The sequence below is a fragment of the Populus nigra genome, chromosome 4 (assembly GCF_951802175.1).
Source record: "Populus nigra chromosome 4, ddPopNigr1.1, whole genome shotgun sequence".
In the NCBI taxonomy this organism is placed as follows: Eukaryota; Viridiplantae; Streptophyta; class Magnoliopsida; order Malpighiales; family Salicaceae; genus Populus; species Populus nigra.
The window spans coordinates 2,065,636-2,089,132 of record NC_084855.1 but is presented as its reverse complement, the minus strand read 5'-3'; the positions used below and the strand labels follow the sequence as shown (position 1 = coordinate 2,089,132).

Here is a 23,497-nt window from a genome sequence, read left to right as displayed (position 1 = left end):
AATATATTAAAATAATATGTTTTTAAAAAAGTATTTTTATATTATTATAAATACATCAAAATAGTTTTAAAATATTAAAAAAAATTAATTTTAAATTTTTTTTCAAAATATAAAAATAAACCGTGATTATCCAACATAAAACGCTGTACAGGCTTAACAAATAAATGAGTATGGGTTAAAATAAAATAGAATAAGTCATTTATCTAGTTGACTTGATTGAAAATTCTATTAATTTATAATTTAATAGAATAGGATAAAATACAATTAGTGATTTTTTTAATAATATTATTTTAATTTTTTAAAAAAGTTAATAAAAAAGATTAATCCTTTTAACATATGATCGATATCAAATTAAAATTAAAATTTTATAACTATGATTAAGAGTGATGTTAAGAATTTTTGTTTTTTTAAAAAATTGATCCTTATTGATATAAAAATTATTTAAATTATTTTTCATATTTAAATAAAAAAATAATGATGACAAGTTATTTTTTTTAGCAAATTAAGAATGACTAAAAATTATTATTTTAAATTTATGAAAGAAATCAAAGGAGAGAGCAAAGATTTTAAGTGCTTAAAAAATAATTAGTCATATTCTTTTTATTACTTCATGAGTCTACCTTAACAATATATATATATATAAAATAAAATGAAACTCGTGACCTACTAAAAAAATAATAAGAATATTTTTACTTAAAATTTCTTTCTTTTACTTATATCTATTTTTTTAAGTAAATCAGAGAATAGCTAATAAAATCATCAATTACTTCCTAAACACAATAAAATTTGTTCAGAGAGCAACTTGATTTTAATCAATTAAAATAAATTTTAATATCTATGGAAATTAAGTTTTGGAATACATATGATACAAAGGAAAACTTTCCACCAAAAAATTGATACAAGGAAAAGCAAAATCATTAGATTGTTTTTTTAAATATTTTTTGTTTGTAAATGTAATAAAATAATATTTTTATTATTTTTTATATAAATAGATTAAAACGATAAAAAAAACACAAAAAAAATTAAATTTTTTAAAAATTACAATTGCGGTAATTGAACCGCAATGTCAAACATAGCCTAGCCTATGACTTGGCCTTCTGCAACACCTTTTTTAGCACAAAAGATATTCGCTGTGACATATGGTGTTCCAAGAATATGTCTTTCACCCTCTCATATCCCTTCTTTCCCATTGTCAATCTTCTTTCAACATGTGTGGCTAACTTCAAAATGTTATTTGCAAGAGGAATCACGCCTTCTTTTCCAATAGGATGCAACAAGCCTGTGGTGCCGTTCACGACAATCTCCATAGTGCCTCCAGCTGCAGTGCCCTGGAAAATTGCAATAAAAACGAGTAAGAAAATTAACACCTAGATTGAAACAGAACACAGGAAAAGAAAGCAAAAATCGGTAGGTTTTGGGGCAGTATATTTGCATAGACTGAAAGACTCACCAACACAGGCAGCTGAAAGGCCATTGCTTCAATGGTAATCCTCCCAAAGCACTCTCCTCTAGCCTACATTAATAATAACTTCAAATTTCAGCAAGAAAGCTAGTGCTTAGCAGAATAACTTTTATCCACAAAGGGGAAAACTGACCAAAATAATGTGTGAGATGAAATTTGACCAAAAGAATCAAGGCATCAATGGCAGAGCAAAACTACTTTTAGATTATCAATTTCATCCTTTTTTTCCCTTTACTTATTGTATTTAACTTTCACAAGACTAGTTTTCTGCATCAACATATTCAGACAAGAGGGCATTGAGTGTAGAGATGTATGCACAAGGACCTGTTCAAAGAAGAACCAAAGGACTATTTCTAAATGGAGAGTTTAGTAATAAGAAATGGTCCTCTACGAAAAAGCTTAGGCAGTTTAAGAGTTTCCTGGAATCTCGTGTGATGCTTTAATTGATCAAGTGCTCATAGATTTTTTTTTAAAATTCAATAGCGCCTTTTTGTCCTTTTTCCAAAGATGAAATAACAAGAACATTGATAAAAACACAATGTTGCTTCCAATGAGAATTCAGAAGTTAAATCTGCAGAACAAACCTGAGAGTTCTGCACAAGAACATCAATCGCAGCCAAATATGGAGCAACAGTCAGGGTTTTATTTACAAAGTGAACACGGTCTTGAATCTTCTTCTCCAAAACAAAATTACGCAGCTCTGTTTCAAACTTCGTCTGAGCATTCATGTCACTTCCCACAATTACTGCATGCACTGATGGCACCTGCTGCTTCTTCTCTTGCATCAGATGGAGGCTCTCATAGAAAGAATGAAGAAAGAGGTCCTGCCCTTTCCCACGCGAAACACCTGCAACAACAAGGTTTCTAATGTTCATTAAACAAAAAATTTCACGATGAACATTCGCTAGAATGGATAGTGGAAATTGAAAACTTGAACAGACAGTTCTCTCTTTCACTGGCTGATGGAACAACATAGGTCAAGAAAGTTATTTCATCAGCAGGGAGAACATACTATTTATGATGGCAAAGAGTAGATCATCATCCCTCACCCCAAGAGACTCTCGAACATGCTCACGAAGCACCCTCTTGGCTACACTATCTTCAGCCACTTCCATAAGGTCCTTGCTATTTCCAAGGTGGACAACATATGTTTCAGGCATTTTAATCCTAAAACCAAAGATACGTACAATTTTTTTTTTCAGATGGAAAAAAAGCACAGAGCAAAGTAAAATCCAAATAGACTCCAATGTGAGCCATAATATACACTCTACTAAACTGATGTGATTCATACACTTGCATACCCTAATCGCTCTCGAGTCCTGTTCTTCCAGTATTCTGCTGTCGTATGCGAATCAATCATAGCACCTGCAACAAAAGGGAGGTGCTTAACATACTCTAATTTGAAGTAATGCCCTCTCATTTCATGAATCCACCACAGAACCTTCGGAAGAACTTGCTTCACATTCTCCTTCAAAACACCTTCCAGCCACTTCCCAGCAACAGCAGTATTTAAAACAACCAAGTCAGCTTTCATCGCTGTATCTATCGCTTTCTGACTTTTTGCAGAAAAAACCTAAAAATTTTAAAGCCAAATTATCCATTTCAACTATCCGTTAAAATTTTAATAATTTAATTCACATCTACCAAAAAAAGAATTACCTGCACTCCGCGGTCCAACATTTTACGCTCTAAGCTGTAAATAACACCATCATCAGCTTGGGCCGGTTTCTGATTGGTGACCCAAACCACTTCGGCTCCAACTCCTCTTAATAAAAACGCGAGCTCCATCAACAACAGAGGTCCGCCTTCAATTTTATTTTAAATCTCCACTTAGTACATTTTTCTTCTCTGAAATAAACAGAAACGAAAAGAAAAGGAAGAAGAAATTGATTACCAGAAAGAGAGAGCTCGTGAGAGACAAGGAGAACGAGCTTTGATTTCATGAAACCAAGAGGATTCGGTCCTGAACTTGATGTTTGCGAAGCTGATTGAATCTGAGCTTGGAAATGGTCAGTAGAGTTACAGGAATTGAATGCGGATCTCGTGAAGAAGAAGAATGTCAGTGTTAAGAGAGTGAACAGAGCCAGAATCATCAGTGTCCATCTCTTCTTCTGCATTGTATTCCACGCGGTTGCTTGTTTTCCCATTTTACTATTGCTTCGCTCGCCGTTTTGTGGATTTTAATTCTCTGGTTTGATGCAGTTTTCGAAATCGGAGTCGACGCGGATCAAATTAGGAATCAAAAATCAAAATCTTGTGTTCCACTTCGTTGGATGGAGTGTTCACTGGTTTGTTTACGATCCGTTGAGATGTTTGGCATGTCGTTGGTTCCACATTGTCCAGCCCAGACGACAATTATACTGGGCGACCGACGATTTTAAATAATAGGAGATGAGGCGGTAGTTATAGATTCAGTGCATATGCTATATCAAATTTCTATGTGAGTCCCTCTAGTTTACTTTTGTTTGTTTGAGTACTCGTACTTTTGTTAGAAACTTTAATTAGATACCTTTTTTTTTTATTATTGATGTGGAAATACTTTAGAAGGGATTTTTATATAAAAAAAATATATAAATTAAAATATAAGAAATTATAGAAAATACATAACTATTTAAATGTAGCAAAATAACAAAATTCTGATTATCTCTTATAAATATCAACATCCTGACTATTGTTCCTTTTGTCATGCACTGCTAGTGTTCTTTCATTATAATTATTTTGCTTCTTTTCACTTAGTATTTATTTAATTAGTTAATGGGCTTGCAACTTAATTAACTCTCATACTTTTCCTTTTCAAAAAATCTAAAATTAGAATCTCTTTTTTTAATAATTTAATAAAGTATATTTTATATAAATCATGGATTAGGGAATTGACTTGTTGAGTTGGGTTAACTTAAATCTATTATTTTTATCTAGAAATGATAAGAATTTAATTATTTTTAATTTTTTAGTATTGATCTAATCAAGTATAAATTAAGTTTGATCAGGTTAATCAGATCATAAATAAAAAAATTAAATCTGATAAATTTCAAAATTTATTCATATAAAATTTAGTTTAAATTAAGTTGAATTGAATTCAACTATGCTATGAAATGTCATTTTAAATAATATTTTGAAGAGAGGAAAATGACTGAGTTTAGAAAGTGAAAAAATAAAAAAGCACTCGTTTATATTTAGAAGAGAAATTAACTCGAATAAATAAAATCAGGACAAGTACTCAAGTAGCATCTATTATTGCAACACTTCAATTCATATCAGATACCGGATTCCACCATAATTAAAAGCTTAATACAATACATAATGCTCTTCACCAGGTTACATAATTACTCATTTTAATTAACAAGGCGACAGTTCTTCCTAACTTCACCATTAAAACCAGTAAGAGGACTAATGCTTCCCATCTTAACCATAGACTTGGCAAAATGCTCAAAGAACCGGCCCTCATCCTCAGCATATCTCTTAACCAACTGAACTGTCTTGCCAACTTTTCCTGTATAAAGCACTTCATCAGAAGTGAGAAGCCCTTTGCCCCGAAGTAAGAGCTTGAAGTAAGTGTTGTCAAATTTTGCTGGAGAGGCCAAGTCCAAGGGAGAAATGTTATTGTCTCCTCCAGATTTTGGACACACTGACTTCAAATCTAAGAAATAGTTTTTCTCTATAGTATGATCTGGCTGGTTGTTTCCATTTTGGTTGTATAGCCTCTGCTTGAAGGTCACACACCTCGCCACCCCAATTGTATGCCCTCCTGAAACATGGCAGTTTTCAAATTAATAATCAAATGATCCATCTGTGTTATAATGTGGTGTGACAAATATTAACATACGCAGAAGGATGTGTTGTGTTCAAACCTGAGAGAGCAACAAGGTCAACATCATTAAGGCCTTGACGCTTGAAAAATGATATGAGGTTTTGAATGGTGGAGTTGGGTGCAGGGATGTTGTTGTTTGAGCCACTCAGACTCGCAGTCTTTGAGTCCCTTCTTCCTAATGGGAGTTCCCAATTAGGCCCGCCGCTCTGAATCAAAACACCAACCGGTTTTTTGTTAGCAAAAAAATGGGTTAATAAATGGCATAAGGTGCCAAGAATTCAGAATTCAGAAGGTAGAATTTGGTTTTGGATTTTGCTTACTAGCACAGTTGAGCCACGAGCTGCCAAGGCGAGAATGTCTGCGCAGGAGACAGTTTGAGGGCATGCTTCTTCCAACTTAGCCTTGATTTCATCAATGACTTCAAATCCTCTGAGGGAATTCTTGTTTGGTCCAGAATTCTTCTCACTCACTATCTTTGCACTATCGTCCAACAATACCGATGCATCACAACCCTGAAGATCAATAACATGACAATTTAATCAAGCAATACGTTGCTTATAAGTCTGCTCAAGGCCATATGATGTGATCAATTCAAAGAAATGGTTACAGAATATGCGAAGAACAAAGATAAAATGCAGAGAAGATGAAGAAAAATACAAAACTAGGTGTATGACCTGCACAAAGCAATCATGAAAATGAAGCCTTAGCAAAGAGGCAGCCATCCTGGGGTCCTTTGCAATAGCTTTTCTTAACACTGACATGACAATGTCATTAGCTTGAGGACATGAATACTGATAGAATCCAGTGAACAGACCAGAGGAGCCACCACCAAAAGGACCACCCTTTCCACCCCAGCCCAAACCAGGATGAGCTAGGCTCGTTGTTGATGAGAGGAGAACAATCATGAAAATGAAACTAAAACTCGCTTTAGAGAAAGCCATGGATAAGAGGATTACTATAGTTCAGTGTAGACAGTGATGGGCTCTCTCTGTTTGCCATCTCTGCTACTTATATCTGCAACTCAAACGCGTCCCTTACCAAATCCTTCTATAACACCTAATATGGATAGATATGACCATGTCTTTCTTGTTTGTATGCCGCTTTCGGCATAGAAGAGTACATACATGTGCTTGTTGATGAATTTGGTTGTGTAAGTGTTTCTGGTAGTACCTGCTCCAAGACAAGATCACAAGAGTATCTCTGAGCCTGCCTCTTTCAACTTGCGGTTTCACCATGTCATGAGGTTAATCAGTGACGCCACTCAAAAAATTCACGCATATATTTGTTATTTATTTTCCCTCCTTCTAGTGCACTTGTTAAAAAAATCATATCATGACCATAGTTTTGCGGGGAAAAAAATAAAAATAATATAATGTTGATTAATTTTTTTTAAAAAAAAAACAGTTATTGAGTTAATGATTAGATTTTGACTATCCAATCAATTTTATTTTTATTTTTTCAACTCGAACTCCAAGGTAATTATATCCCAAGGATACCAGCTAGTCTGGATTTTAAAACAATTAATATGATGAGCTTGGTTTTTTTTTTTAATTTTAAAAATATTTTATTTTTTATATATTAAATTTTATTTTTTTAATGTTTTATATATTGATATAACAAAATTAAAAAAATTATTTTAATATATTTCTAAATAAAAAATGCTTTGTTTCACATTATCAAATATAACTCACTAACTTATTCAATATTGATTTTCGAATTTCTTGGGCTAAACGATTCAAGTAGTCATGGCTAAGCCCCTGGGCCCTGGCCCTCGGGTTACAGAAACACCATTGCAGAAAAATGACACCCACAGGTTTCTCAATTCCTTCTCGAAACTTATCACCTACTATTAGTGGATTAACTTGTGCTTTGTAGAACTACGACGTTTTGACCTCTTCCAACGCAGTTCCCTTCGTAGCCTTTTCCTTTCTCATGGTCGTGGCATGTCCAATCCACCCATCATGTTCCAAAAGCATGCTTAGCCCTTATGCTAAGAGCTTATGCTGCGATACAAAGACGCGGATTTCCGTTGCAGTCAAGGGTGAGTTCTGTACAGTCCGATCTAGTGACTGTCATGAAAAAAAGTATGGATCACCGTTACCTCACCGTTATTTCGTCAGTAATTACATCAACCCAAACTCAAATTAATTATTCTCATTAAAATGATTATATATATATATATATATATATATATATATATTTTTTTTTTTTGTAGAAAACATTAACCTGATCAGGTTTATCGAATCAACTAAATTATTAAAATTTAATTAGATCAAATAAGTTTAATTACGTCAATGACTCATTCAATTCAACTAAAAACCTAACCTAAATTAGAGATGGTTCACCGTTCATATTAACAGTATCTTCAACTCAAATCTTTTAATGTTATTTACAATTTATAACAATAGGGTTATAAATGGGTAGAATTCTTGTTTGCTAGAACCGTTAACTTAAGCAAAATAGCAATGATAAAGGTTAATGCGGGAAGTAAGAAACACAAAAATCCCTTTTCAAATTTGTTAGGCTGGGAAATACTGAAGCTTCGTGATATAATCATTCGCTAGAAGCTTTCATTACAAGGATGGATTGTAAAAGAAAATCTATCTACAACAATAGGTGATCTCTCTCCCCCTTAGAAAATAGAAAGAAATGACTGTAAGTTGGATGATACATGTATACATGATAATGAACAGTATGGATAGTACTTACAGTTCTACAAAATCATCCAACAAGGCTTATGAGTTACGATGCACACAACTGTCTCATAGGAGTTAGCAACCTTGCAAAACGAAGCGGGACGTGCGCCTTGATCAATGTCCCACTTTCTGTGTATTCCTATTCAGGATTAGGGGGGGGGGGGGGGGGAAGGTTACAAAAAACTAATGAGAGAACATTGGTTCTCAATAGAAGAAAATGAAAACGATCTAGAAAATACTCACTGTTCTCTCTACCATTCCAACTTGATGTATGGTACTGAGAAGCTCCCCTTTGTCAAAAGGAACCAAAGCTTCTACCCATACCATAGAATCCTACGACAAAAGAAAATTGTTGAGGCTTTCAAGTGCAACCGAAACTCCAGTGCAGTTAGCAAGAATGAACAGAGTAATCTGTTTCAGTAAACAACAGGGTTTTTTCACCAACTTGATACCTTCATTTTTTCCTGAACTGCATTGCAGAATTCTTCTAACCCATCGCCATTCAAAGCAGACACACAAACAACATCTTGTTTTCTCTCTGCTTCCAACTTTAGTTTTTTAGGATCACTGACCCTGTCAACCTGCCATAAGCAGCAGTGGCTATGATGCTATCCATACAGAGTTAAGATTGCAGGAAAAAGTTTTGGACTTGTTTCTAGTTGTAAATCATCGGAAAAGAGTCCACAGGGAAAAAAAACATCACAGCACTACTGTGAAGATTAATAGATGTAGAGGTGAACAAGTTTCTAGTGAATGTAATCAGAATCACCAGGAAATATCTTAAAATACCTTGTTCCAAACCATCAGCCTTGGAATTGATGATACATCCAGTTCCGACAAAACTTCATCCACTGCATGTACCTGTTGCTCCACCAGTGGATGGCTGAACTTGATAGTTGTATGGTATAAGATAATGGCAATGATAATCAGGAACAAATTCAATTGATCATTTGGTCAATATCATACCTGATGTCAACCACATGTACCAATAGCGATGACTCTGATATCTCCTCCAATGTTGCCCTGAAAGCAGCAACCTGTTGGAAGCAATTCATTTGCAGACTAGTCAAAACTCTTGAGCTCCATTGCAACTTGAGATCTATAATATAAAATTCATCCTAACTCTCTTCTTTGTTGGTTAAGCCAATAAAACCATTAGACCCTTGAGCTGTGCATGAAAAATGGGAAGGGAGATGATCACGGAGCTTCACATCAAAGCAGTGAAGGGCTTACAAGAGTAGTTGGGAGCTTTTGGATGAAACCAACAGTATCTGTCAGAAGGAACTCGTTCCCGTTCTTTATCTGGAAGCAACCAAACAGCAATGTGAGTACATGCTGCCAGTTTCAATAGGCCAGGTTGCCAAAAACATTGTAATATAAATTCCTATTGATTGGTAAAATATAAAGAAATCCATTGTGTAACTACAATCTCAAGTTGGCTTCATAAACACAAAAGTTTCCAACACAAAGTGGAAAGCAATATTTGTTTAGTTCGGCACATGCATAATTATACAAAATAGATTATACCTAAGCGGCTAAGCCAATTCATAAGTAAGACTTTTCTTTCCTTATATTTTCCTAACTTGTTGGACTGACCTGAACCCTTCTTGTAGTCGGATCAAGTGTCGCAAATAGCCGATCCTCGGCAAGAACATCTGCTCCAGTTAATTGATTCAAAAGTGTACTCTTTCCAGCATTTGTGTAACCAACCTAAATACAGTCAAATGCATGACATAACTATATGTTAGGGCCAGCACTCTGTTGTTTTCTTTCTGTTTTGGATTAGTAGAGAAAGGATAGATAATAGAATGTTTGTGTTTACTTACCAAAGATACTACAGGGACAGGAACAGAGGTACGCCTATTCCTGTACTGCTTTCTATGTTTTCTAACAGATTCTAGCTCTTTTTTAAGAACACCAATCTAGCAAAGCAAATGAGACAGAAAATCATGCCAAATCAACTTCATGTAAATCATCACTTTTGATTACAAAGTACATAAGACAAATTCAGCAAATCAATTACCATTACTAAATCCAAATATCACAGAAATAGAATCACTTCACATTGCGGAATAGGATGTTCTATAGGAAATAATGATACATCAAGGGAAAAAAAACTCAGTGCAAGAAAAATTACATACTTGAGTTCGGAGGATGCGCTTATCTACTTCAATTTGTTTCTCTCCCATACCCTTCACCCTGCCTCCAGCTTGGCGCTCAAGGTGAGACCACATTCTAGTTAGTCGAGGTAACTGGTATTCCATTTGAGCCAGTGCAACCTTGAAAGACCACATAATTTTCAGTGTTAGTGCATACACAGTTTTTGCTTTCCAAGTTATGAGGACTGACTGTCATGTTTAACCTCTTTCTTAAAACTTGATGACAACATTTACTTAAATATGTGTTAAGAGCTCCAAAATGCTACAGCAACAAAATCATCAGCATGTTCACATGGATAATCAGAAATGTATTACTAGACACGAAGTGCAACAGTAATCATGCCTGCAAAGATGCTTCATGTGTTGCTGCTCGCTGGTTGAATATATCCAGGATAAGGGCAGTGCGGTCACAAACTCTAACATCTCCACCAAAAATCTTTTCCAAGTTACGCAGTTGTCTACAAGATCAACAAAACAAAACTTCACACGTAGAGCTTTATTGCAAAATACAGCATAGATGAAGTTAATTAAACAATGACAATAAACTATTTCTAGATTAATCATGACAATCACAAAGAGTTCAAGAACCACACAGAATCGACATCGCCAACAATCATCTCATCAAAGAGCAATCCAAACAAAGACCATTTGCATAGACAAGTCAAAGGAAATCATAACCTTACCCCGGAGAAAGTTCATCGTCAAATATTACAGTCTCAGCACCTAGTCCATGTATCGCACTCTTAATTTCCGCCACCTTGCCTGATCCAATGTAAGTCCTCGGGTTCGGAGAAGCTAGTCTAAACACAACCAGAAAAACCAGCAATCCAATATTTTCATCGAAATTTCACAAATTCATAAAAAAAATTAAAAAAAACATGTCACTTACTTCTGATAAGTAGAACCAACAACTGCAACTCCAGCAGTATCAGCAAGCTGTCCCAATTCTTCAAGGGACTCCTCTATCCCAAAAGCATCAACCGTATTGCCTTTTCGCTCAACTCCAACCAGATAAGCTTTCTCCTCGTAAACCTAAAAAAAAAACAGTTACTATATTAAGACAACAGCTACTAAATTATTTAAAAAAAGGAAAAAAAAAGACTTAAAAAATAACCTCTCTTCCATTTCGAAGCTGGAACCTATTTTCAAAGCTGTCCTCTTCTTCTTTCTTCTTCTTCTTCACTGGGGTTTTATCTTCTGATTTGGTGCTGGCCACTCCATTGAAAACTCCATGGACTTCTTCTTCTTTTGCTTCTATGGTCTCAATTACTGGGTTTTGTACAAGAACGTTGTCAGGGGACACTACTTCAGTTCCTTGAGGGAGGACATGGGCCGTGAGTTTTAAGGAATAGGTTACGCTAGAAGTGAGAATTAGAGGGGATTTTGGTTTTTTAAGTTTAGGGAAATAGGGTTCGTGAATTGATGGATGCCAGGGTCGTGTTAGAGAGCAGTGGGATACAATCATGGTGTAGTAGTGCTTACAGTTGCCTTCTGGTAACAAGTCTCGGCTCTGGAATTGGATAGTTCGACTTTTTTGCTATTTGGTGTTTTTTATTTTTATTTTATTAATGTATGGATATATTAGTTACTGTATATTGTTTTGGGAAACATCAATTTAGTTCCGAAAGTGTGTATTTATTCTCAATCGGATCCTAGACATTTAAGTTTTATTATCAGGTCTCAAAACCTTCCCAAATTTGACAATTGGGTCAATCTGTCAAGACTTTTCATTTATTGTGCATGTGATTTGTAATAAAAAGATATAATTATAAATAAATCTGATGGAAAAGTTAATGAACTCTTATTAAAGGATGTAATTGAGAATATTCTAAAATACTTGAGTTCAAATCAATAAAATTATAAGTTTGGAATCCAATTACAAACGAGTATATATATACCGATTAGGGAATCCAATTTAGAAGAAGATTTTTTTAATTACTTTAAATGAAAAAAAATTGAGAAAAATGGTGGGATATTTTTTTAGGTTTATATTACATGGTAATCACCTGTGGTGTTTTTCATAAACTAGGAAGAACAAGTTCCATGATATGTATCATCTATTCGTGCTTCGTCTCCTGGCAATTGACCTGCAGATCGATGAGCATATGCACAAAACAATTTGCACCGCCAGGGACACCGCCGCGAATACCCTTGTCTTGTGAGAGTAGCACCGGTCTCCCTTGACCAAGATGGCAATGGGGATAGCAACATCACTCAGGCAACCAATGACCACTGCAATGACCAAAACGCATAAAAATGGCGTCGAAAGAATAGCCCAAGCTGGCGAGTCCATGCTTGTCTCTTCACTAAACAAAGACGTTTAATCTCTCTATTTTCGCTAAAGTTTAAGACTTCTCCCTTATAAAACTTCAGCCCAGTCGGTGTGTTTATATACAAATTTATTTCGATTCAATGAGGGCCTTCTGATTTGATCATGCGTCTAATTAAATCTCTCCATGCAATATATTTTCCCAGATTTGTTCTTGTCATGCTTAAAGATACGGGAGATCTCACTTTTTTTCTCAAACAAATTACAATAACCCTTTTGAAATTACGAACCACACAAAAAGTTTTTCTTAAAAAAATAATACAGAAACCCATTTTTTAAATCCAAGATTGTATTGTTAAAGGGGTGATTTTGAAAACATAAAATACATTTCAATACAAATGAAAACTTATATTAAACCTTCAAACTTCTTCACGATCTTAGTAATTTCATGATCTTAAAAAGAATTATTGCAATCTGTTTAGTTCTTAATGCTTTAGAGCAACCCATTAATGGACCAAGATAATGCAGATCTGCCAAATCACCCGCGTGTTGGATCAATACAAAATGCTGCTAGCTTATAAATCAGATGCGCTGATGTTTAACAGGGCAACAATTTCTTTCCTGGACAATGATTCAATTTTGCCTTTGCTTAGCGTGTTACTTGATTATCCTAGGTGTGGTTGTACCTCTAGATGTGTTAGTGTTGAAAACTGGCTCTTCAGATCACGGCTGCGTTTCAAAAATGGAAGAAGTAATGGCGATACTTAGTCTGGTTTGGATCGGCCCCTTAGCCCTTATTGTTGCCTGTATTTCTTCTCTGTTCAAAGAGGAAGAAAGTCATTAGAGCACAGGAATATGTCTTGTAATGGAAAAAACGACAGATAAATGAACAAATGAGTTTGCACTACTCTCCTCTCTCTCTCTTCACCTCTCAATTATGCCCATGTAAACAGTTAGAGAGAGTGATCTGCAACGAAAATGGGCTTCTGATGGTGAATGATTATCCTCGATTTATTGGCATATTGTTTGTTTTTTGGATATAAATATTGATTAATTGAAGCTGTGTCTTGTTCCACTCTTTCTTTCCAAGCTTTTAATTTGTTGCGTTTTACCCCTTTCCTGACTGCGAAAAAACAATTTCAACTTGAAAATTTTAATGGTGAGTTAGGTTTAGTGATGTCTTTTAACAAATAACCTTCTGAAACAGGTGGAAATCCAAAGAAACAACTTAAAAAAGAAGTCTGTAGCCTGGATTCCAGCGATCAAAGGATTGCATGAAAAACAAGCAGGAGTGTTTTAAACTCAAGAACATATTTTTTAACCATGTATCGACTGAAAAACACCTATAAAATAATAAAAATAAATTCAAGTGAACCCGCTTACGCTCTTAAGCAACTTAAAAATCTGTTAAAAATAAAATTAACATGAAACCAAAAACAACCTCTGTCAAGTGTTAGATTTACTTTTTCATGCAATTTTAAAATAACAGAACTATTTAATAAAATTCATTTCATCTACTAAAATTTATTTATACCAAAATCAATTATTTTAATAGTTGATATTGAAATTAATATCAACCGGGATTTTTTTCTTTTTATCACCAAAATTCAACAATTCTTTCTACTTTCTCAGACCAATCTAAATTTTAGCGACTACAAAGTTGCATAAAAATCAAGTCAAGAGTGATTGGTATTCAAAAACCTATTTTTCAATCATGTTTCAAATAAAAAAACTCTTAATAAAAAATCTAAAAACCTAAGTGTACCTATTTATACCCTCAATTAACTTAAAAATCAGTTCAAAATAAAAAATGATTTGAAATCCAAAAACTTCCTGGTATAAGATTTTTTTTCATGCAATTTTAAAATTACAAAAACACCTCAATTAAACTCATTTTATTTAATAGGACAAATTAATACAAAAAACAATAATTCTAATGGTCGAAATCAGTATTAACAAGTTTTTTTTCTCTACCCTCAAAACTCAATGATCATTTTTCTCCTTTCAAATTAAAAACTAAAAAAATATGGAAAATGAATCTTTGGACTAAGATTGATTTTTAGAAAACATAGGACCAATAATCTTAACCCTGAAGAGTGTAGTTCAATTAATTAGACCTTAGGTTTGTTTCCAAGAAGTTATTAGTTCGAGTCTCATAAGCCTCAGGATTACTAAAATCTTACATGATTGTTAACTTTAAGACTCGTGAAATTAATTGAGACCCATACAAGTTAATCGAGATATCTACATCAATTAAAAAAAAACAATGGCTGAGCATATCAAAACATTGGTAACGATCAATTAATTCATGCATATTAAATTCAAAATTTATTTATTTTATTTAATTTTCATGGTATTCTAAAATAAGCCCATTTGGAGTAATAAATATATAAATTCAGAATTCAGTTGACAACCTTCCGGCTGGGAAATATTTGTTGGGCTACCATGGGCGTTGGGTTACGAACCAATTATTATTAACATTGGCGACCACCTGCTCGGCCCTCTACCATCCTGCCTACGTTAGTTGTCACGTGACTCGCGGGATTTCCCCGACTCGACAAAATTTTAATGGGTCTTGTTTGGGAGTCTTTTCAGCACATCCATATATTTATTATAAATACAGCAGTTATCAGATCCCATTCGAAAGTTCACCCGCTGCGGAGATGGATTCTGGGTTACGTAGATTAACTTGAATTATTTAAAAAAAAATTTAAAAATTTAAAAATTTAATATTTTATATAAAAAATTAAAAAATAATTCATATAAATAATAAAGTTTAAAAAATTATTTTATTTTTTTATTTTATATTAAAAAAACATAATTTTTTTCTTGCAAATATAAAGTATATATATTAAAAAATTTCAAATTTCACATTAAAAAAATAATTTTTTTGTGAATATAAAGTATATATACTAAAGCGTTTTGAATTTCACATTAAAAAAATAATTTTTTATATATTTATATAGTGAACTTTTAAATGAGTTAATAACCAATTAAAAAACATAAAAAAATAGGTCTCTGGTTAGAAGAAAAAAAACATTTGAAAAAAAATGGGTTTCAATCGGGTTTTTCTGGGTTGCCCGGGTCACAGGTCAACCGGGTTTTGCTTATGCCGGTTTTTTGCCTTGTCCGAACCGGTCCAACTACTAGGTTGACCTAATAGGCTGATTTAGATTTAATAACTATGATAAATACTAGTTGAATTGATAATTTTTTATTTTTATATATACTTTTTAATTCACGTTCGTTTTTTTTTCTTGTTAAATTGAGAATGTCAAATGAATTCATCCAGTGAACCTGGGAAATTAATTTATTAGTTTTCTATTATATTTACTTAGAAATTAACGACATTAGTAATGTCATTGTTGTACACCGGTGAAGGAGCGTCTCCATGAGAGAGAGAGGTCGTATGGATTTTAGTTTTGGTAAAATAGTGGATGGATAGAAATAAATTATGAAAACCACCTTAAATGTGTTTTTCCAATCAATATAAACTCAAAGAAAGTGAATAAAAATAAAAATAAAAATAAAAACTTGTTAGATAGTTCTCCGTATAAAAATATCACGCATTCAATCATGGGATTTTTTTTTTAAGCTGAGTTAATTATAAACCAGTCCCTTTAGTTCATCGAAACAAATTAATTAATCCATCTACTATGAAAAATTATGCAACAGTCCTTTCACCGTTAAATTACTAGCAAATTAATATGTCGGTTTTAACATTTATACACAAGATACCATTTGATGCATGAACAGTGACTGACTGACAGCAGTTATTTATGAATAGTATTGAAAATATAAGGATTTGATTGTAAAATATATATTATGAAATTATAAGGACTTAATTGAAACATTTGTGAAACTATAGAGATCGAATATAACTTTTGCTAAAAATCTCAACAGCTACTAAGAAGCATCAACCCTTAAACTCATCTAGTAGATGATTCAATAGTAAAAACTTGGAACTAAAAGATTTTTTTTTTATGGTTTCAGGTTCAAGTCACGTGGTTACTAATATTAATGGCCACTGAAGACTTACATGGTCGTTAATTTCAGAACCTGTGCGGATTAGTCGAGGTACGCACAAACTGCCCGAACACTTCACGTGAATAATAAAAAGAACACCCTTAATCATCATCGAACCAATCGTTTTTATCTTTTAAGACCACCAAAACGTTAAAAAAAATCTTAAAACTTAATTTAAATTAAAAAATTCAAAATTTTAATGTCCATGTCCAAAAATTTAGATGTCTTAAAACATGAAGTAGTTTTAGGTCCAAATTTAGTATTAATAAACTCTTGAAGATGAGGAGTTTCATTTCATTGTGATTTTGACTCTGGTTATGGTTGTACAACGAAGTGCTAATAATCTCTCTCTTCTCTTTTCGCTTTTATCTTTGATTTGTTGATGGATTGTTGTTATAATGGTAGAGCAGAGAGAAGAGTGAGGAAGGGAAGGGGAGAGAGAGAGGATGAGGAAAAGCAGGAGAGACAGGGAGAGATGAGGGAAGAGAAGTAGCTAGGCAAGAAGAAAAACTTGATGAAATATATATAAAAAGTATTTTTGAAAAATAAATTATTAAACTGATGATATTTTATCGGTTTATTAGAGGTAGAAAAACTGTGGTTGTGGCTTTTGAAAAAAATATAAATTGCAGGTTCTGAAAAATAATACACGGAAAAAACTTTGATGTTTGCTTTTAAATTATTATCAAACATTTAAAATATTTAGTTATTGATTTCTAAACGAGTACTGAGTGATCGAAACTATAAGGGTATATTATTAAAGTAGTCTCTTGTAACACTTTTTTAGTTTACATGCATATGGACATATAATTTAGCAATACAAATTTATTGGTGACATATAATTTTCAATGTCACTCGCAGAAACATAAAAAAGGAATGTGAAGGTTTTTGTATCATAATATACCTTTAGAACTTTTTTAAGAAGTCTAATGAAAGCAAAAAAAAAAAAAAAAAAAAAGTATTCCAAGAGAAGAAAGAAAGAAAAACAGGTACAGCACTGGCGTGTATTTTTGCAGTAGCCGTTAGCCGCCACTGGCGTGTAAAAGCAGACACGTGTAAGCTTGACAAATTGTCACTTTCACCCACCCTGCTACTCAAACCACAGATAACACAAACAAGCTACCCTTTTTTATTTTATTTTCTCTCTCTTAAAAATTAAAAAAAAAAAGAGAGAGAATATATTTTAGACATTCTTGAGGTGTTGCCGTGTTTGGTTCAGGAGGTCAACGGGTTCTGTTAGAAAACAAAACAAATAAAGAAAAGACTTTGCTCTTAAGTTAGGTTTCATTTTTATCATTTCTCGGTATAGAAAAAAGCTAAACAGGAAATATCAATATGAAAATAAAAAATAAAAAATAAAACGTTTAAGACGCTCCACTACAGCTCCACAGCTCTATGATTTTAGGTCTACCAACTGGTGGTTATGGCTTGAAACTCTCTTAAGCAATGAAACACAAACAACCACCTTAACCATTGATTATCTTGTTGAAGAACTTTCTAGCTTGTTTTGCAGACATTGTTTAGATAAATGTTTTTTTTCTTTGTTTTACACGTGAAAAACTTAGAACGATATGACAGACATATATTCTTAAACATTTCAGTTTCTTGTTGAAATAAAATATTAATAGTAGTTGTTGTCCATGTTTAAAAAACAACACTATAACTGCTGGATTCCAGTTATTATATATAATACAAGCAATTTAATTGGGTTGGTGTTATTGCACCAATCATAAGGAGGTTTGTTCTTTCTTAGAATAATTTCTCTTGGAATTGGTTTCTTGTGTTTATTGAGCTCTCTCTGTTCCCCGCCAAAGGAGCATCGTTTTGAGAGTTATCAGGTTTTTTGCTGGACCCTTTTGCACTTTCTTTGCCTTTTGAGTTGTTAGTGGTGTTATTGATGCAGTGTTTGTCTGTGGTAGGTGTTTTTTGGATAGTTGATGGTGTTTGTGAATTGAGTGTAACTGGTGATGATGATCAAGGGAAGCTAATAGATAACACAGTCATGAAAGTTTTGCTCTTTAATTTTGGTATTATTAAGCATCTTTTTGTAATTTATAGAAAAAAAAAGATGGTGTTTAATTTGGGGTTCTCTATATTATGTGTGTCGTGATTGACTTTTGATTTTTCTTGTGATCACACCGTTCTTTTGCTTTCACGATGATGCTGATGATGGTCACAAGGACCGGGGTGTTTGATTATTGGGATGTGTCAATCACTGTGGTTATTGCTTGTTGGTGTTCTAACTTGATGTGGGCTATTCTAAGATATCAAGATATTGATAGCAATATTACTTTTATGTGATTTTTCACCTTTGAACATGACTTTGATCTTGCATAAACCTCGAAATAGTCCTCGAAATCGTAATGATAGCAGAGATAATAAATATGGTTTTCTGAGTGAATAAGGATGCATGGCTGTGCACTGTGTGCTATGAATAATTTCTGTTTATTTTATTTGAATTAGTTGAAAGCGATTCTGAAAAATCAAGCTCTTGAAGCAGTTGTAAAGTCTGAGAATCTGAAACATATCTTGATGGCTTTGTCAATTCTTTTCTCTTTAGCTGTTGGAATTTGCTAGCTCATCCACATTTCGTGGGGCAATCACCTACTGTTTGCTGTTCCCTTGTGCGTCATTCGATTGATGGAAGGACATTGGGGGTGATGCTCTCCATCTGAGGTTTGAGAGACAGAAAAATTTGATGGCTACCTATTACCCAACTTCAAGCAGGCAGAACAACAATTTGCAAACTTTGCTTACAGGGGACCAGAAACTTGCTTCTTATTCTGATCTGCCTTCCGATCTTAGTAGCATGAAAAGTTATACGAACCACACTCCAGCTGCTGGGTCATACTCGGACATATTGTATGGGGGTTCCTTGTCTTCTCAAAATGGTGCTGAATTCTCATCCAGTGGAGCTAGAAATGAGATAGTATTCATTCCACCTATAAGTACCACGATGAATTTACAATCTGTTGGTGGGCAGTTGAATACAGCAGCAGGTAACCTGGTTGGTGACTCTGTTAGTGGAGATTCCCAGGCTGTTCCACCAAGGATGCACCTTGGCATTCCAGACTGTGAGCAGAATTTCCAGTCTCAAGGATTACCACTGAGGCTTGGCATGCAGGTGCAATCTGCAGTTTCTATGCCTTCACTTCAGTATCAGTATCTAAACCAAAATTTCCCTTCATCTCTGAGTTCACATCTGCTTGTGCCAGAGAAGTGGACTTTACCCTGCGAAGGTGATGAAAGCAATCAAAGCAAGGAGTTGAGAGAATTTGAAGGATTGCCTGGATTTGCCGGAAGCAGCCATAACTCTATCAAAACAGAGTCTTCACACGATCCTCAGTACATAGTTGGCCTCAGAGATATGCATGCTGAAATGAATATGTATGGATTATCTGGTTATGCTAACACGCTCTTGAACTCCAGATACCTCAAGTCAGTGCAACACTTGCTCGATGAGGTGGTTAATGTAAAAAAGGCTTTGAAGCAGCCTCAATCCAACAAATGTTTCGATGACTCCAAGGAGAGTGATAGGAGGCCGAGTAGCTGTTCTATGCTTCCCTCATCAAATGAGAAGCCACCGGATCCTACTGAGTCTACTGCCGACTCCACTCCTGAGCTATCGCCTGTAGAACGGCAGGACTTACAGGACAAAAAGTCTAAGCTTCTGTCCATGCTGGAAGAGGTAGGTTCAATTCGTCCATACTTGTGCTAATTCTATGCTCCATTCATTTTTTATCCAATGCTTGCATGATTTTGTAATGGAATCCCTGGATTATTATCAAAGATCTCTGATTAAATGTATTGAGTACATAGTCTAAAAGGATTTACTGACAAAATATATAACCGAAATTAGCATTTTCATTAAAATGTTTTGGAGCCGTACATGCTCTCGAGGGGAGAAATCCTTTTTATGTTGAGCTTCATTAAATATTTTAGATCAGAAATGGTAGCATGTGAGAGAAGTTTCTAAGGCAAAGACACGGTGTTTCATGTAACTGGTTTGGTAGCTGGTATGATTCAGCTGGAGATGCGAGAGGGAAAATGAAGGATAGCAAGATAACTTACATCAAGTTCATAATAGCTCCTCCTTGATTCCTTTGTTTTGTGAATGATTTGTGTTTACGCTTTATGGCTTTCTATATCCTCAGCCATCATATGGACGGAGCTGTTGTCTCTATGAACTTTTACTTTACTAAGGTTCATGACCTTTGTTGAAAGGTTTCTTGTACGTTTCTGTAGGTAGACAGAAAATACAAACAGTATTACCATCAAATGCAAATTGTGGTGTTATATTTTGACACGGTGGCTGGTCATGGGGCAGCTAAATCATATACAGCACTCGCCCTCCAAACAATTTCTCGTCACTTTCGCTGTTTGCGCGATGCAATCAGTGGCCAAATAGAAGTTATCATGAAAAGGCTTGGGGAGCAAGGTACTTCACCAAATGGTCAAGGAGGTATACCACGTCTCCGTTATGTAGATCATCAGACCAGACAACAGAGGGCTCTCCAGCAGCTTGGTGTGATGCGACATGCTTGGAGGCCTCAAAGGGGGCTCCCTGAGAGTTCTGTTTCAGTCCTTCGAGCTTGGCTCTTTGAGCATTTCCTTCATCCGTATGTTACTGGATACTTGCTTTCCAAATAATATTTGTTCATTTTGAAAAAGGATATCTCATTAATTCTTTCTGAATTTGATTGTTTCACCAGCTACCCGAGTGATTCAGAGAAAATCATGTTAGCAAGGCAGGCAGGCTTGACCAGAAGCCAGGTAGAGATCCTGTTATCTAGCAGATTAAACTTCTGTAAATATAAATTTCAAGTGCTTCAAATATTTTCTTTTTAGGAAACTTTAGTGGAGGGTCTCTTTGTGAGAGTGGTCATTCTTTAACCCACTCTGATATGAACCCTTCTTTCTCTTATCTTATCTTATGGCACGATCAATTTCCTATGCAAATCAGGTCGCGAACTGGTTTATAAATGCGCGGGTGCGTCTTTGGAAGCCCATGGTCGAGGACATGTACAAAGAAGAATTTGGTGATTCAGAGACAAACTCCAAATCTTCTTTGGACGAAACAACCAAAGCCCATGGAGATAAATCAGGCAATCACTTGACATCTGAGAATAGGCTACGTGAGTTGTATGAGAGTGTGACATCTACAGCTGCTGATATTTCCCAGCCAGGGCAAGCCCATGACATAAAATCTAGTCATATTCTTGAATTAGAAATGAAAGAACCTATGGCGAAAACAGTCCTTGAGAATGGTTCTCAGGGACCCAATGTGGCAGAATCTGATATTATGAAATTTCCACGGGACCGAAGGTTGAATATAGATGATGACCATAACTTCTGTCCACATGGGAATATTCCGTGTGGCCAAAATGGTGATGGAAATCTTATGTCTGCTGCTGCTACATATGATGTATCACACTTGAATGGATATGCAGTAGGCAGCCAGATGTCTCTTGCATTGGGATTGCAAAGTAACGACAGTGATTCATTTCCCACGTTTGATGGGGCCCATATGAGAGGTAACACTATATCAGCTTCCTCGGTGGGGCATAATGAGGTGGATTATCACTGTATGGATACAGGAAAGCAACAAGACAGGATTGCCAAATCCCATCGGTTACATGATTTTGTGGTTTAAGAGAATCCTTCTAGCTTTACGAGGGAGTTTCATCAATCCTGCCAAGAGAAGGATTGATGGAGTTTTGGATAACATAAAGCAGAAGAAAACAAGCTCAGTGATATTGGTTTGCTATTCATTCAAGCCCCGTGCTCCTTCTCTTGGTTTGAATGGAAGAAAATCAACACCCTTACAGTCACAGACATAGATGTAACATAAGGGCATGGTGCCTGCTTGTAATATACGTACAGATTACAGGGATTGTAGACATATCTGTGCATATACAATAAGATTTTTGTGATCTTTTGTACTCTTAAGGAATTTCTACAAGCTCTCCCTAATTGTGACACTGATGTATCATTTCATTCCTAATTCTGAAATAAATGTGATTTGTGAATTAGTTCGAGTTTCTGTGAGATGTTTTAATGGATGTAAATCCTTACAACATCTGTCGATAACTTTGCTCTCTTTTCGTATTTTTCGTTATATTGTTGCAGAATGGTATCATGCAAAGCATCCTTTCACCCCAAACCTGAAGTTTTGCTTAACCAAATTTCACCAACATAAAAATTAAATGAACTTTCTCTGCTCTTTCCTTCTCGTTTCGCGTCTTGTCTTGATCTCAGGCAGCTAATTTACTCGGTTGTGGTCCCGAAATCCAAATCTATGCTTGCTGCTATCTGGTTTCTTGGATTCTGTCGTCTTATTCCTCTAGTCTTTTTGATGCAGACGGAAAGTAAAAATAACGAACCAAGACAAAAAATTTAATGAGTGAAAGGGTTTCAGATGTAAATTTTAAATTCACATGTTTTGTTTTTTCTAAAATAACAATTCTCAAGTCCTCTTTTAGAAGATTTATAAAGTTTTAAATATACCAAAATCCTACCTCAAATAAAAAACAAAATAAAAATTGAAAATTATAAAGAAAAGAAATATAAAATCTAAAAATAACAATGAAAATCATAAAAATTATAAAATCCGAGGCCACGGGACGAGATTTTCAGAATTAAAAAAAATAAGCTTAGAAAACACCTATAAAAATTTGAGCGTAATTCAATAATCAGATTAAAAGTTATAATTTTTTTAAACTATTATTTTGGTCTAGCGTGACCAGATCTTCTCTTGAGCTTTAACTTTTTCCACTAATTTATAAATGTATCTCATAAATCATTTATATAATTTGTTTGTTGTAGATCTTCGTTTAATTATAACAGATTTATACTTAATTGTTTAAAATCACCCGTATTGCTAGTATAATAATTACTTCACTTTTTCAGTCGTTTAATTTATTTTTTAATGAACATATGTTGGTGGTTAATTTATATACACTGCTTCCTTCCCATGTCCTTTACCCTGTATCTTTTTGTCTGCTGGTCCACTATCTTACATGCTTCCTTTTTAATTCTGATAGATGCTTGAACCTAATTGCCATACCATGTGTTTTT

The 23,497-nt window shown here is 34.4% G+C and overlaps 4 protein-coding genes across 6 annotated transcripts; 1 reads left to right on the top strand and 3 right to left on the bottom strand.

Moving 5' to 3' along the window:
* Positions 1-903: 903 nt before the first annotated feature.
* Positions 904-3,839, bottom strand: LOC133691311 (uncharacterized). The gene is made up of 7 exons (XM_062111762.1): positions 3,357-3,839; positions 3,122-3,267; positions 2,764-3,035; positions 2,475-2,629; positions 2,047-2,309; positions 1,451-1,513; positions 904-1,328 (listed from the first exon to the last, which is right to left on the bottom strand). Exons 1-7 carry the CDS (start codon positions 3,607-3,609, stop codon positions 1,083-1,085), a joined length of 1,398 nt encoding a protein of 465 aa, XP_061967746.1. The 5' UTR covers positions 3,610-3,839; the 3' UTR covers positions 904-1,082.
* An 837-nt stretch (positions 3,840-4,676) lies between these two features.
* Positions 4,677-6,266, bottom strand: LOC133692764 (peroxidase 9-like). The gene is made up of 4 exons (XM_062113896.1): positions 5,945-6,266; positions 5,591-5,782; positions 5,311-5,476; positions 4,677-5,207 (listed from the first exon to the last, which is right to left on the bottom strand). The coding sequence occupies exons 1-4, from the start codon at positions 6,209-6,211 to the stop codon at positions 4,795-4,797; spliced, it is 1,038 nt and encodes a 345-aa protein (XP_061969880.1). The 5' UTR covers positions 6,212-6,266; the 3' UTR covers positions 4,677-4,794.
* A 677-nt stretch (positions 6,267-6,943) lies between these two features.
* LOC133690893 (uncharacterized) lies at positions 6,944-11,693 on the bottom strand. Of its 2 annotated transcripts, none has more exons than XM_062111168.1 (14): positions 11,240-11,693; positions 11,015-11,157; positions 10,809-10,925; positions 10,469-10,583; positions 10,108-10,245; positions 9,793-9,888; positions 9,563-9,676; positions 9,200-9,268; positions 8,933-9,003; positions 8,756-8,849; positions 8,419-8,547; positions 8,210-8,299; positions 7,980-8,105; positions 6,944-7,339 (listed from the first exon to the last, which is right to left on the bottom strand). In XM_062111168.1, exons 1-13 carry the CDS (start codon positions 11,588-11,590, stop codon positions 8,013-8,015), a joined length of 1,620 nt encoding a protein of 539 aa, XP_061967152.1. In that variant the 5' UTR covers positions 11,591-11,693; the 3' UTR covers positions 6,944-7,339; positions 7,980-8,012. The 2 variants fall into 2 exon arrangements, with proteins under 2 accessions (XP_061967152.1, XP_061967150.1); XM_062111166.1 differs by lacking the exon at positions 6,944-7,339 and adding an exon at positions 7,802-7,901.
* A 6,130-nt stretch (positions 11,694-17,823) lies between these two features.
* LOC133692369 (BEL1-like homeodomain protein 7) lies at positions 17,824-22,452 on the top strand. Of its 2 annotated transcripts, XM_062113256.1 has the most exons (5): positions 17,824-18,258; positions 18,981-20,112; positions 20,670-21,039; positions 21,133-21,193; positions 21,384-22,452. In XM_062113256.1, exons 2-5 carry the CDS (start codon positions 19,119-19,121, stop codon positions 22,071-22,073), a joined length of 2,115 nt encoding a protein of 704 aa, XP_061969240.1. In that variant the 5' UTR covers positions 17,824-18,258; positions 18,981-19,118; the 3' UTR covers positions 22,074-22,452. The 2 variants fall into 2 exon arrangements, with proteins under 2 accessions (XP_061969240.1, XP_061969241.1); XM_062113257.1 differs by lacking the exon at positions 17,824-18,258 and having other exon boundaries at positions 18,269-20,112.
* Positions 22,453-23,497: the final 1,045 nt, after the last annotated feature.

Excerpts from the sequence above, each read along its gene's own strand:
- LOC133691311 (XM_062111762.1), bottom strand. The coding sequence starts at position 3,609 with ATGGGAAAACAAGCAACCGCGTGGAATACAATGCAGAAGAAGAGATGG. Across the intron at positions 2,310-2,474 it reads ACTCTTTGCCATCATAAATA|GTGTTTCGCGTGGGAAAGGG; the intron begins GTATGTTCTCCC and ends TTGTTGTTGCAG. Across the intron at positions 1,329-1,450 it reads CCTTTCAGCTGCCTGTGTTG|GGCACTGCAGCTGGAGGCAC; the intron begins GTGAGTCTTTCA and ends GCAATTTTCCAG.
- LOC133692764 (XM_062113896.1), bottom strand. The coding sequence starts at position 6,211 with ATGGCTTTCTCTAAAGCGAGTTTTAGTTTCATTTTCATGATTGTTCTC. Across the intron at positions 5,783-5,944 it reads TTCATGATTGCTTTGTGCAG|GGTTGTGATGCATCGGTATT; the intron begins GTCATACACCTA and ends ATTGATCTTCAG. Across the intron at positions 5,477-5,590 it reads CTCGTGGCTCAACTGTGCTA|AGCGGCGGGCCTAATTGGGA; the intron begins GTAAGCAAAATC and ends GTTTTGATTCAG.
- LOC133692369 (XM_062113256.1), top strand. The coding sequence starts at position 19,119 with ATGGCTACCTATTACCCAACTTCAAGCAGGCAGAACAACAATTTGCAA. Across the intron at positions 20,113-20,669 it reads GTCCATGCTGGAAGAGGTAG|ACAGAAAATACAAACAGTAT; the intron begins GTTCAATTCGTC and ends TTCTGTAGGTAG. Across the intron at positions 21,194-21,383 it reads CAGGCTTGACCAGAAGCCAG|GTCGCGAACTGGTTTATAAA; the intron begins GTAGAGATCCTG and ends TATGCAAATCAG.
- LOC133690893 (XM_062111168.1), bottom strand. The coding sequence starts at position 11,590 with ATGATTGTATCCCACTGCTCTCTAACACGACCCTGGCATCCATCAATT. Across the intron at positions 9,269-9,562 it reads CGACTACAAGAAGGGTTCAG|ATAAAGAACGGGAACGAGTT; the intron begins GTCAGTCCAACA and ends GGTTGCTTCCAG. Across the intron at positions 8,106-8,209 it reads TTGGAATGGTAGAGAGAACA|GAATACACAGAAAGTGGGAC; the intron begins GTGAGTATTTTC and ends AATCCTGAATAG.